General features: G+C 39.9%; 1 protein-coding gene across 1 annotated transcript in view; it reads right to left on the bottom strand.

Annotated features, from left to right (window-relative positions):
* Nucleotides 1–1,301: 1,301 nt before the first annotated feature.
* Nucleotides 1,302–12,959, bottom strand: part of LOC125745416 (SLIT-ROBO Rho GTPase-activating protein 3-like) — a 55,391-nt gene continuing 43,733 nt past the window's right edge. Inside the window, exons 12-22 of the mRNA XM_049018297.1 lie at nucleotides 12,810–12,840; nucleotides 12,430–12,490; nucleotides 11,994–12,071; nucleotides 11,085–11,219; nucleotides 10,631–10,736; nucleotides 9,900–10,127; nucleotides 9,718–9,791; nucleotides 6,331–6,511; nucleotides 4,103–4,252; nucleotides 3,462–3,777; nucleotides 1,302–2,869 (exon numbers count right to left, since the gene is read on the bottom strand). Coding sequence (XP_048874254.1) covers nucleotides 2,477–2,869; nucleotides 3,462–3,777; nucleotides 4,103–4,252; nucleotides 6,331–6,511; nucleotides 9,718–9,791; nucleotides 9,900–10,127; nucleotides 10,631–10,736; nucleotides 11,085–11,219; nucleotides 11,994–12,071; nucleotides 12,430–12,490; nucleotides 12,810–12,840 — 1,753 coding nt within the window. The 3' untranslated portion in view covers nucleotides 1,302–2,476. The remainder of the gene's footprint in view (nucleotides 2,870–3,461; nucleotides 3,778–4,102; nucleotides 4,253–6,330; nucleotides 6,512–9,717; nucleotides 9,792–9,899; nucleotides 10,128–10,630; nucleotides 10,737–11,084; nucleotides 11,220–11,993; nucleotides 12,072–12,429; nucleotides 12,491–12,809; nucleotides 12,841–12,959) is intronic.

Below are 12,959 nucleotides of genomic sequence, written 5' to 3'. Positions count from 1 at the left end.
TTATACTGTGCATGTCAGAGACTGTCTATGTCTTATGACTCTTATACTGTGTATGTCAAAGACTGTCTATGTCTTATGACCCTTATACTGTGCATGTCAGAGACTGTCTATGTCTTATGACTCTTATACTGTGCATGTCAGAGACTGTCTATGTCTTATGACTCTTATACTGTGTATGTCAGAGACTGTCTATGTCTTATGACTCTTATACTGTGTATGTCAAAGACTGTCTATGTCTTATGACTCTTATACTGTGTATGTCAGAGACTGTCTATGTCTTATGACTCTTATACTGTGTATGTCAAAGACTGTCTATGTCTTATGACTCTTATACTGTGTATGTCAGAGACTGTCTATGTCTTATGACTCTTATACTGTGCATGTCAGAGACTGTCTATGTCTTATGACTCTTATACTGTGCATGTCAGAGACTGTCTATGTCTTATGACTCTTATACTGTGCATGTCAGAGACTGTCTATGTCTTATGACTCTTATACTGTGCATGTCAGAGACTGTCTATGTCTTATGAAGCAATATCGCCATCTTGAGGTTTTACCTTGAGGGGACATTCAACAAAATTTGACAAAATGCTACAGAAATTTTTAAAATGCATCATTTTCATTTTTTTTAGATTGATGTGTAGATATTTTCTATATATGAATACAACTATGTAGCATTTGTGTTTGACTACAATATTTTTAGACAGGACTTAATTTAAGGATTATCCATGAACGAATCTTATAAAACCTTAAATCACTCCTCCCAGGAGAACAATGGAGTGTATCTATCAGGTACCTGCTTACCAATATATTTCAAATAAAAGGTGGTTCTATTGGGTCCTGTAGGAACAGGGGAGCTACCCTAATAGAACTGAACCCGGAGGAGAAAACAATGATTTAATTTACTGACAAGCTTCTGCTTGTTCTTTTGGGTGCCATTTTTTTTCTCACCACAAGGGGGAAGTGTTGTCACTAAGGCAATGGCTGACTAGCCCAAATGAAATGAGGGAAATGGATTCTTACTGAACCAACAAAGCCAACGTGTGTGTGTCTGTGTGTGTGTGTATATATATATAGGATAGACTCTTCCTGCCATAAAAATGGGGTGCAGGTCTCATAAAATGACACCGTCACATGCATGTGTTTAAACTTATCTTGAATCACCTGACTTAAATAGGCACTTGAGGTTAGCAACATCCATAATGGTTTATCCTAACAGGACAGGAGCATTTATTTTTATTTATTGGAGGTGGGGGGGGCTGAAGGAGAGTCTTAATGAACTGGGACACGGGACACTTGACTGAATCTCCTGGTGATGTATTAAGCCATGTTTTACTTGAGTGCAATAAATTTCATACTACAGTGAAGTGGGCAGCTTATAGCCAATAACTTTATATACACACAGCATTTTATAGATCTCATTTATCCAGTTATTCCAGTACATGGTTGCATGTGGTTCTTGCTCTACTACAAACACTGTTTATGTCTTTGTTGACATCAGGGAATGGTTGTCACTACAGTATATTAGCGTGACAACAAATTCAGATCACAACTGGCATTGCTGATATGACCGAGTGCTGTAGGGGACCTGTGAGGAAGCTGTTAGAGGCTAATTGATTTACCTTTCGAAACAAGATCTGGCAAATGCAGACATTTACCCTAATTTAAACAATACATACCGAATACAGACTGAGTCAGGACAGGCAGCTATACTATACAAACAGAGTTTGTGTTGAAGTGCAATATTCACACAATAAAACAGGACATCACATTAATACCAGTGATACTTAGTTATTATAGCAACAGAGAGTAGTTACATTAAGCTGAAAACATTCTGTGATTTAAGGTTCATATTACTGCGTTTACTTTTGCTTTTCATTATTCTCGTTTGCCAGTTAGCTAACATCATGATTACCGTATTAAGCTATATTTTATTGCAGATGTCTTATAAGTTTCTTATTACTATTGCTATATTACTCCTGCCATTCATTATCTTGCTGTTTTGTCTATTATAGTACCTGACAAAAAAGGCTTTGCAGGGGATTTCTTTCCACAAACACAATCAAAACACCGATACAAGTCAGCTTGTCTACATTTATGAACTATTTCGTAACTTGAAAGCTGTAAACCGCAGTGGGTATTTGCAATCTGCAAGGGCATTCGCAAAAAAATCAATCTGATAGCTATCCAATGCAGTTATGCTAAACTCTCTTCATCTGTCTGTACACCGCAATACCTAATGATTTAGATTGTCTTACTTGTTGCTTTAAATGCAATGGAGGCTTCAATTGCTTTGTAATCACAATTCCAAAGTCACCTGGCACCTCAAAGAAGAAGGCTTCTACAAGCGCAAGAAATATTCGAAGGCTGTCCACTTTGGTAACGTCTATGAATTGACAAATAGAATTCAACATAAATAACAGCTTAACAAACAAATCTGATGGGATCCAGATTGGCAGAATAGGTATCACCTGAGCTACACTGGCCCAGTGTCCGGAGGGGAATCTCGAGGGAAGATCTTCCTGGGCAGTGGGACAGTGGGACAGCCTCGCCCAGACGGGCTGGGACTGCTAGGGCACTGCTGAGCCATCTGGGGGACCCTGCCAGAGGCCCTTAGCTGTGCACTAGGCAGTCGGGGTGATGGAACTGGCTTGAATGTGCTCATCATTTCTGGACTGGGATTGCTGCTGCAGTGCACTCCGGCATCCGGGTCACGGATCGTGATGGTTTGCTGTGGGCGGGTCAGCTCAGTGCTTGTCTTCAGTGGCTCCAGCGTGTCCAGAACGACATCTGGAGCCTGCTTGGCCGTGTTCTGCCGCTCGAGCTCTCGCAGCTCGTACAGGGCAGTGCTCATAGTCTTCTCAATATCCTGATGGACACACAATACAAAAGAGAGGAGTCAGGGCACATTGTCATTAAGACCAAATGTCTGGTATTAAGAGCAGATGCTGCAGGACTCAGATGTATGCAACTGCCTGAAGGCTAACAAAGGAAACTTGATCCTTGGTATAACAGGCTGCAGAGAGTGATTAGCGGATAAAACATTACGCTTAATTTTATTTTCCATGCTTTAAACCTCACGGGTAAAACCTGCCTTAATAAATAATATTAAAGTGTGAAGACCATTTTCATTAGACTTGTGAATACAAATGCATCCTTTGCAAAGGCACCCTCCCTGCCATGAAGATTTGGTTTCCATTAAATAAGCGAATTTCGTAGCCAGCTGTTACTAAACACAGATTCTGTGTTTGTACATGGTGCATTATTGTCACTTCCTAAGACTGGCACCAGAGGTTAGGTTAGAATCAATTGCAGAACCAGTAGGATATGGGTTCAAATCCCCAGGAAAGCGTCTGCATAATTTAGTTAATTAAAATCTGCAATGCTTTCCCATCCTGCAGCCATCTCTGCTGTACTGACATTGTGGTAATAGCTATGTTCAGTGCTTATGAATGGCTTACCTCAGCAAGAGCTTCTGCCTCCAGGGACTTGCGGTCGGCCAATTTGCTGTGGCGAGTGGAGCCTGGCGTGGGTTTCAACGGACGTGCCTCAGGGTACGCCCTCCTCTCAGGATGGCTGATGTTAGCCGCGTTGGCGTATGTAGCTAAATGGCGCTGTTCTGGACTCTCAGCACACCGCAGGCTGGTGGACATTTTATGGGGGCTGCAGGGGTAAGCGGCAGCGCGTGGAGGGACTTCCAGGCCCCTGGGGGGGCTGTGAGTGTCGACTCCATTCCGCCGTCGAGAAATGGCTGAGCCATCCGACTGTAACCTCGCCCTGTCCGCGTGAACGAAAAGAACCAGATAATGTATGCAGTCATATCGTTTCTGTGGTCTGTTACTTAAAGAAAGAGATTAACGTTTTACAAATTCCACGTGAACCTCACCGGAATGGGTAGTTAGCACTAGAATCCCTGAAGTCAACGAAATTTCTCAAACTTTCTCAAACATGTATCAACATCAATGTCTAACAGCTTAACAAAATGTGAAGGTATTTTTATCCACAATAAAGGATATAACCTGACGGTGGTTCATTTTCATAAAAATACTCTAAATGAAAACCATATCGAAATTAATATCTGGACCCCTTTCCCTGAACATACCTTCCAAGGACCCCCAAGAAGCCATAGTCTGCTGAGTGCTCACATGGAGAATGGATGTCACTCCTGGAGGAGGCCTTGCCGTCCAGGGAGGGTCCGCTACTCACCTCACTATCTGCCTTCTGGCTGAGGCTGTCTGAGAAGGCATCATCCCTGGACACAATGGAGACATTAAGTGACAAAGAGTTTACAGCTCACCATATATACTGTAAGTAGAGCGGTGCACCTCCCTCAGCTGGTATATAGACCCATCTGTAGGCACTGAGCAGCCTGTACGGGCCACTCCGAGGAGTAAAGTAATAAAGTACAAATACTTTGTAACTGTCATGCCCGGCTCGTCCGCTCCTCGTGTGTGCCACGCCCCCTGCTTACCCACGTGTGCTTCCCCGATTGTACCCAGCTGTGTCTAGTTACTTTGATCAGTCCTGTGTATTTAAGTCCTGGTCTTGCTTGTCCCCCCTGTCCGTCATTGTAGTTTATTGTGGATCTTGTGTGGTTTGTTCCTGCCTGATGTTCCTTCGTCCCTCTTCCCTGATTAAACCCCGAGTTTACCCCGATCTCGACCTGTCCGCCTGCTCCTTGCACACCTGCCCGCACGATCGCCGCTTACCTTCGCTGTGATCGTGAGAGTAACGGTACTTAATTTTTAAATGGATTTGTACTTGAGTTTTTTAAGCTGCTACAACTTTCACTTTCTCTTCGCTACATTTCTGAGCCAAATAACCAATTTTTACTCAAATACACTCTGCACAGCCATAGTTGCTTACCCAGTTAAATGTGAATCATGATTTATTTGACTCAGAACTGAGATTGCAATTTCCTCTCACGATTTCCTCTCACGAATTCCTCTCTTTATTATAATTTTACATTACATACTGTTTTTATGAAGAGCTACTACTGAAATAATGGAGATGATTTTACTGGACGATCAGACATTTTCTGTAATGGAGGAACAGGGTCTTAATAATAATAATAATAATAATAATAATAATAATAATAATAATAATAATAATAATTAATTGATACTTTATTGTCCCCGTGGGGAGATTGTTCTTACACCTCCTCCATCTCATTCACCACTTACAAGAAGTCTAGAAGTACTGGCTCACAAAATGTTTATAATTCATTATTAAATCTGGTCAACAGATCGATCTTCTGTTTTCCACAGAATAAAAATGTCATCTTGCTAATCAGCGCCGGCAAGACTGGCAAGTTTAACTGTTTGTTTTCTGAATAAAAAGAAAATATTCCCTTGCGACAGTTTTTGTTATTGTGATGCACTGTATGTTACGGCTGCAACATGGAAAGGCAGCCGTAGATACAAATAAATGGGGTTTATTATGGGGTAACAAATACAAAGCTCAACAACACTAATGACAGGACTAGGGAAACGTACTCGAACGCGGACTGAAATACACTGAACTAACAACAGCGACCGGAAACAGCTGGTGAACACGGGGTTAACGAGGGGGCAGGAAGAACGGACCTGTAACTTGATATGCTATATTCAAATCTTTCTTGCGTGTAAAGGGAGAGGTTGCTTTTTTGTAAGATCAGTAGATTTGAATGTATAGTATTTTACTTTTGATCCTTTACATTACTTTTGATCCTTAAGTATTCATAAAACCAGGTATTTTTAACTTTTACTTAAGTAGTATTTTACTGGATTACTTTTACTTGAGTAACATTTTGGGTTGGTATCTGTACTTAAGTATGAAAATTGAGTATTTTTCCATCATTGGGGCCACTACTGGTGCATTGCTACAGTGAGACTCTCTGGCAATTGGGCTCCATTGAAATCATAGATATTCAAGATGCCAGTGTTCACTTAGTATTTTGTAAGCACCTCCGCTCTTTTAACGGTATTGAAAACCTGACTGTTGATACTTATGTCGCTCCTATAGCGATGCCATAACAAATCAAGCTTATTCCCTGTTCTTCTTACCCTAAGTATGCCCTGATAGCCATTTTTTTATTACAAGTTCTGACAAACTCCAGACATAGATCTGGGGCAGTAATCAATCCCACAACTTTACAGATGCTTCACAGTGCTACTCGCTAATTCAATTAAAAATTCCGTCAATCATTTGCATAAACACACTTATAACCCAGGTGATTCAAATGCAGCTAAAACCGAAGTTAGGCATAGCACTGCCAGACCTGGTTCCAGTTTATGCAAATGGGCTGCAGTGCCCTTGTTAAAGGGCTCAAGAGCCTCAAGCTAGACTCACATGTCTTGGACCACAATGTACTGATGAGGTATCAGCCCGTCCACACCATTGTGCCGTCCTTCCCACCAGTCCGCAGAGGCTCGGTGGTACAGTAACAGCGATGCCCCCTTCTTAAAGGACAGCTCCCGTGCAGTGCGGCCCACATAGTCAAACCTGGCGATGGCCTCAATCTGCTCCAGATCTGTGGGCACAAGGCATGAAAGAGGCACATATAACCTCATAAAATGAATCTGCACTCTTTATGTCAGCCTTGAACTGGTTCCGATACATACAAAACAACTCCCCCAAATTAGAAACATGTTTTAAAATAGTTAATAAAGCACCCAAATATGGACTTCAAATAAATGTTTGTGGTTAGTACATTAACTGAAATGATTTGCTTCTTCCCTTGTGAAAACAACACGCTACAAATGCTGCTTCACTTACAAAAGAGCTCTCAGAGAACTTCAAAAACATTCCAGTGTTTAATTTTTATAACCTAAAACCACAAATAGCGATACCACATCTAGTTAATGACAATATGTCAGCCAGGTTTTCCACCAAAAGTGCTCCCCTAAGCAAAAAATATTCAGAGGGGATGCATCCAAAAGAAATGTTATTTGAAAAACTCAAAAGATTGATTCACTGCAAAGAAACATGATTTCAATCTCAAATTGCCACTTCCACCGCTGAGCCAACTGCTGTAGTAACTGGGGATGGCAGTTTTCATTAAGTACTTTTGTACGTATGTATCTATGTCTAACTTGGGGACTGCCCACCTGGCACTGGGTCTGATCGTGAAGTAGCCTTGCTTGTCTTTGTAAATCTAACTGGATGATGAACTCTAAGGTGAGAGCAATGATTTGTGGTGTTGTCTTTCACTGTTATGTCTTTATTGCAGACATGAGAAGGGACTTGAAATCAACAACTGCCTTAATTTTCTTCGCGAACAAATCTGTCATTTTAGATGTAGAAATAATTAGGCTAATTTCTGCACTAATTAGTAAAATGAATATACTCTTATAAGACTTGATGTTGGCACATGACAGATGTTGGGGACAATGTGTGGCTCAGAGGATGAAGCCTCGAATGGAAGGTCGTTGGTTCAAGTCCAGCCTTGGCAAAATAGTCACGTCTGTTGGCCTTTGAGCAAGGGTTTTAACCCACAGCTCCATGGGTGTTGCTATGGGTAATGCTGAAGAAGCTTGCTCTCACTTACGTGTGTCTTGGAGAGTAAGATGGGGTAGAGGAAAAGAGAATTCCCCCCCAGGGATCAATAAAGGGATCATGTCACATAGCAGGATTTTCTGGTGCATACACAATTAAATTACTGATTATCACTTCAAATTAAAATTGCATCATACATAAAGGTTGTTGGTATCCAATGATAAGATCATCATATCACCAGTGCCTACTAAACACTAAGTGGAAATGGCCATTATTCATTACCTAGCAATCTTCTACGGTGAGGCAAGACCAAAGGGACAGGTTAGTTATCATACAGCAGGAGCTCTTCCAAGTAAATCTTAAAGCACAAACTGTTCCATTAAAGATATAGTGAGTAGTAAAATTACCTCCAGAGAAAAACTGTAACATATTTCATGGTTTCTAAAAACCCGAATTACATTTAAAAATCCAGCCAGCCAGAAGCTTGTAGGAGATAAGGTTCTGTTACTTAAAATCTCAGGCTCAGGTGTCATATTGATTTAGCCATATCTCTATTCTGCAAAAAAAATGCAAAACCTGAGTTTCTACGAATGATACAATATGCTATTATCCAAAAAAAATAAAAAATCAGGATTGTCCTTTAATACGTGTGTTTCAGGATATTGACAAAAAACGAGACAATCTGGGGAAAAAAAATCGAAACACTGTCAGAGTTATTCTTATACTGCGTTATTTACTCATAACAACATGAATAATAATATAGTGCAAAAAATTACGCAACATGAATTTAAAGCTTGAATTTAAGTACTAAATAACGTTGAAAAATGAGTACTTCCATGCTTATGGATATATTAAGTCAGTTTACACAAGGGGAAAATACAACATGAGAACTGCTTTTTCAGACCACAACATAAGGGGAAAAAAGGCTGAACTTTTAAGGAAAGGGCTAGCCAGTGTGCACGTCAGTAAACATCACAGAAAATAGCAGAAGAAACAAAAGAAATCTACTGCTGTTAATGTAGTACAGTCACAAATAGGAAATATCGTACTGTCTGAAGAAGACAGCTGGGTATCACCAGGGAATTTCACACTTATAAATACATCTTCACCAGATGGGTCAATGAATAAAAGTCTGAAATGCGTGTTCTTAACAGAGCCTGCATGCAATCATTTCCATAAAAATATCCGAAAACAGGCAGCATTTTTAAAATATAAAAACATCTGTCACAAATTACAAATGTCTTGAAACATTTTAATGACCTAATTACACGTAGTTTTTTTGCTGGTATAGGACACGGAATTAGATTTACAAATATGGCAGTATAACTCGGAAAAGCAAAAATTAGAGGCGCAGTCCCTAACACGTCTCACCAAAGAATTTTCTGAGCTTTAGTCATTTAAGCTACATTCCCATGTAAAGGCTTTTAAATCTGTAAAAACAAAACAAAACAAAACAAAAACATATGGTCTGAAACATCTTCATTAACCTGACTGTCTGGTTAAACTACTGTTCACAATTTTGATTACTACTATCATCAGTAAAGATGTCATTTCAATAGCTGAGGTACCTAGTAAAATAATTACAGAAAGATCTCCGTATATTTTGAATACTGTAGTGAGTTATGAAGTCCTTTCTATCTGTATGCTAAAGCTGTTTCTATTACCAGAAACTGGGTTTGCCTCTTTGGATACAGCTGCTTTTATCTGACAGGGTAACTCTAAACCTGGGATACCCAACTATCTTTCTCCAGTGGTCAAATTCCATCAGTAGTATGAAACCGAAAAAAAATGCAGAGAAAAATCCACCAGCTGGTGACTGCAGCTCTAATCTATTGAGTATCAGTATAAGTGGGTCAATTTAGTTGCTCTGTTTTCATACAAAGAAAGAAATACTGTTTTTTGCTGCCCATATATCCTCTATTTATATAGACAAACTTTTTAAATATTATAAAGCACCAAAAAATGTAGATGAACCCTTGTTAGAATCCTGTACATATTATAAATTGGCACTACCGACTGTACAAATGGTATCAATAGCAGTGGCTTGGGTTGAGGTTGATGACGCCTTGGTAATGAGCAAACAAGAACAGAGAAAAAAATGGAAAAACTAAACAGAGTAAAGCAAAAGAACAAAATAATTTCACAGTTTTTCTACTTCAACAAAGTACCCTCCCTAATCATAACGTTTTGCAGCCAGTTGAGCTGGAAGATGTTTCAAGATCAACATGTGGTTAGACTCACCGTCATCACTAGTATGCGGACCTGTGCCATTGTCCACCTCATCGATGGCGCCAGGCTCGCTGTGAGGGCTGTCACTGAAAAGGAAGCGAGGCAAGACTCTACAGCTCAGCAGCAATCAGAGCTCTGTTCCACGTTTTTCTAGCAATACAAAATCCTGACTACAGTATAGACAGGACACTCACCAGTACTGCTCCCCTCCAGTCATACACTTCTCATATATGGGCCCATCCAGTTCCTGGGGGCTTGGAAAGATGAGCTCATGGTAGACAATGATAGTCTTGATAACTTCGTTGACATGGGCTTGACAGGCCACTGGGTCCTGTCCATCAGGGATGGGCATAAGTGTTGGCCCAAAGCAGATGGCTAGATTGTAGGGGTCCATCATGTTCTCATCGCTATACTGGGACAAGCTAGATGGGGTGGGTTAACACAGGGGGTTAACAACTTAAAGTGATTTAAAGATTCACCAATCATTGCTAGGTAACATGTTTTTTTTTGATGAGGATCATTACTGCTGCTCAGTGGATGGTCACATAAAAAGTTGTGTGACCTCATGTGGCTGGGAAAGGGCATGAGGAATTGCTCAGCTAAATCCTAATGACTGTGTGAACCAAACCCTGTTTCTTATGTAGTTCGCTGAGGGACTGCTTTTGGGCTTAAGAAGAATATCCAAGCCAGCCATAAATATAACTTAATATGTCCTTAAAGCAAAATAATCTCCTGTTCTGATACTCAATAAATCAATGAATGAAGTAGAAAAAGAGCGTAAAAATACAGTCCCATAAAACAACAAGTAACAGTCAAAGCTACGACATAAACCTTAAAAATAATAAACCAGTTCCATTCAAATAATTCAGTAAACAAATGTTCTCATCAAATGACTTTCAAATAGTAGTAAAAACATCCAACTCACTGACTGAGGAAAGCAAAAAGGTATCTCATGATCAGAATGGTAGAACGAGGAAGAGTTAATATAATCTGCTGAATGTGGTGAGCTCTTTCTCCTCCTGACTCAATTTCTGAAAGACAAGAGGTGAAAAGTGTTGGGTATCATTCTGAACTATGCATGTTATACCATTTATAATTATACCTGAATCCAACAGGGTGGGGTTGCTCAGACATTTATATTGTATGATAGACATGTGAGTCCAAGATCCCACAGCATGCTTAGAACGCCAGTCATTCACAGTCTCTACTCATGCTACCTAATTCCCGCCTTTCAAAATCAATCATCAAAAAGTCACAAAGTCATGGAAACAAACTGATCACAGTGCCAAATGCATATATGTATATTACCTTGATTTATTACTTATTTTCCAGAGTCTATTAAATGCTATTTGCTTGGACAAGATAACGCAAATTCTTACTCGTCGTTGCCATCAGGTTCAGGAAGCATTCTTTGGGAAACAATGCGTGCTCCAAGCCTCGGAAATAGAGCTTCAAAACCCCAGCCACAGAGTTGATGTCATGGCCACTTTGGTCGTCTGCCAGTGGGTCTTCACCTGTAGATATAAGACACTTATGGGTCACTGTAGACATGATCATTGATGTTCTGAATTACTTACAAGTGTGTTGTTTGTGTAGATCCTTGTCGATCTTGTAAATACTTCACAATCTCTCTCGGTAAATATGCATTCTACCTTTTTATATAATTACATGTCATTGTCCACAGGGAATCCGCTACGTTCCTCCCTTCCTCTTATCTGTGTGTGCTGGCAATGTGAGAACCATCCCCATAACCAAAGTGAGCCTTAGAAGAACCTATGCTGACCTTGTCCAGCAGTAAAGGGACCCCCCCAGTGGTCCACACCATTTGAACATATCAATGAAGTCAAACACTGTGCAACATACTTCGTAATACTCAGTTGCTCTGAACATGGGCAAAGTGTATCAAATTATTTACAAATCATTTCTCACAAAGAAAAAGCTTATTAATATACAGAGGAATAAACCGAAGCGGAAAAAAGATTAAAAAAAACAAGCCCCACTTGCTCAAGATTACAGCTTCAATGAAACCTCTCATCTCTTCAATGTACAATAAAAAAAAATTAAAAATAGCAATGTGCCAGTTTTGTGAATAGGACATGTTAACCCTTGAATACCCTTTAAAACCCAGAGTGCATTTTGAATATTTAAACTGCAGTTCAAATCTGCAATCTATATCATGTTGCACTGAAAAACACTGTATTCATTGATGACCCAGGAGAAAAAAATGCAAGACAAATTTAATTTCAGAAAAAAATAATTGGAAAATCGGAACACTTTAGTGGACTAACCTCTTTCAAATGAATTTTTAATATCATTGACTTCAGCATGAGATCCTGGAACCCGAAATATTCCCTGGTGCTGGAGGCCTGAAAGCAAAGAAATATAAGCTTACGGGAGATTACTGTCATGACAAAGAAGTTCTCAGCATACAGTATGATAGCAACTGGAGAACACCAGAGTATATGTAATGTAAGTCAAAAAGGCCCATACTGTAGGTTCTTCTTTGTATTCAATAACACTGACAAATAAAGTTTTAATTAGTTCCTTTAGCAGCTTTACAATCAGAAAATTTATACATAAAGCAAACAGATGCATTTGCATACAATTTATTCCATTCTCCATTATTCTGCCACACATTTTCAAAACAAAAAACATCTGTAAAAATGTATGTAATGAACGTATGAACACCCAGTTTGCAATATACATATGTGAGAATGTTCTCACCATAGAGGTTAATGCATCGGATGCAGCTCTCCACAACCAGTGGTATAGGCTGGCCTGAATCCTGGGCAAAGGAAATGTTCTCAATAAAAATATCGAGACTATTTGAACAACAAAAAACTATAAGCTACCAATATGAAAAAATGCAATAAAAACTAATACAGAAAGTCTTTTTAAAACTTGTTGTTTCAAACAGGATTTCTTTTGATGATTAACCAATCGATCAAGGTGGATAGACTGGCAAAAGGTGGACCGATTTGGCTGAAATGTTCATTAGTGTATTTTGAATGCTTCGCACAGAAAGTGTAAAACTACTGCAAGCAGTTTTTACGGGATGTTCTCTGGGACCAATACTGTTTTGGAACTTGCAGAGTAAACTGTACCTGGTTTCGAGCACGTGCATTCCGTCTTCCCCTGCCGCATACACCATCATGGTGGAGGAGCACAGAGAAACCGAATCAAGAACCACAACTGTTACAGTACAGGGGCCCGGGGCCCGGGGCCCGAGCCGTGAGATGGCCAGAGGCGCCACA

This window comes from Brienomyrus brachyistius, chromosome 6 (assembly GCF_023856365.1).
Source record: "Brienomyrus brachyistius isolate T26 chromosome 6, BBRACH_0.4, whole genome shotgun sequence".
Taxonomy (NCBI): domain Eukaryota; kingdom Metazoa; phylum Chordata; class Actinopteri; order Osteoglossiformes; family Mormyridae; genus Brienomyrus; species Brienomyrus brachyistius.
The sequence above is the reverse complement of the archived record's forward strand: the minus strand, read 5'-3'. Positions and strand labels throughout refer to the sequence as shown.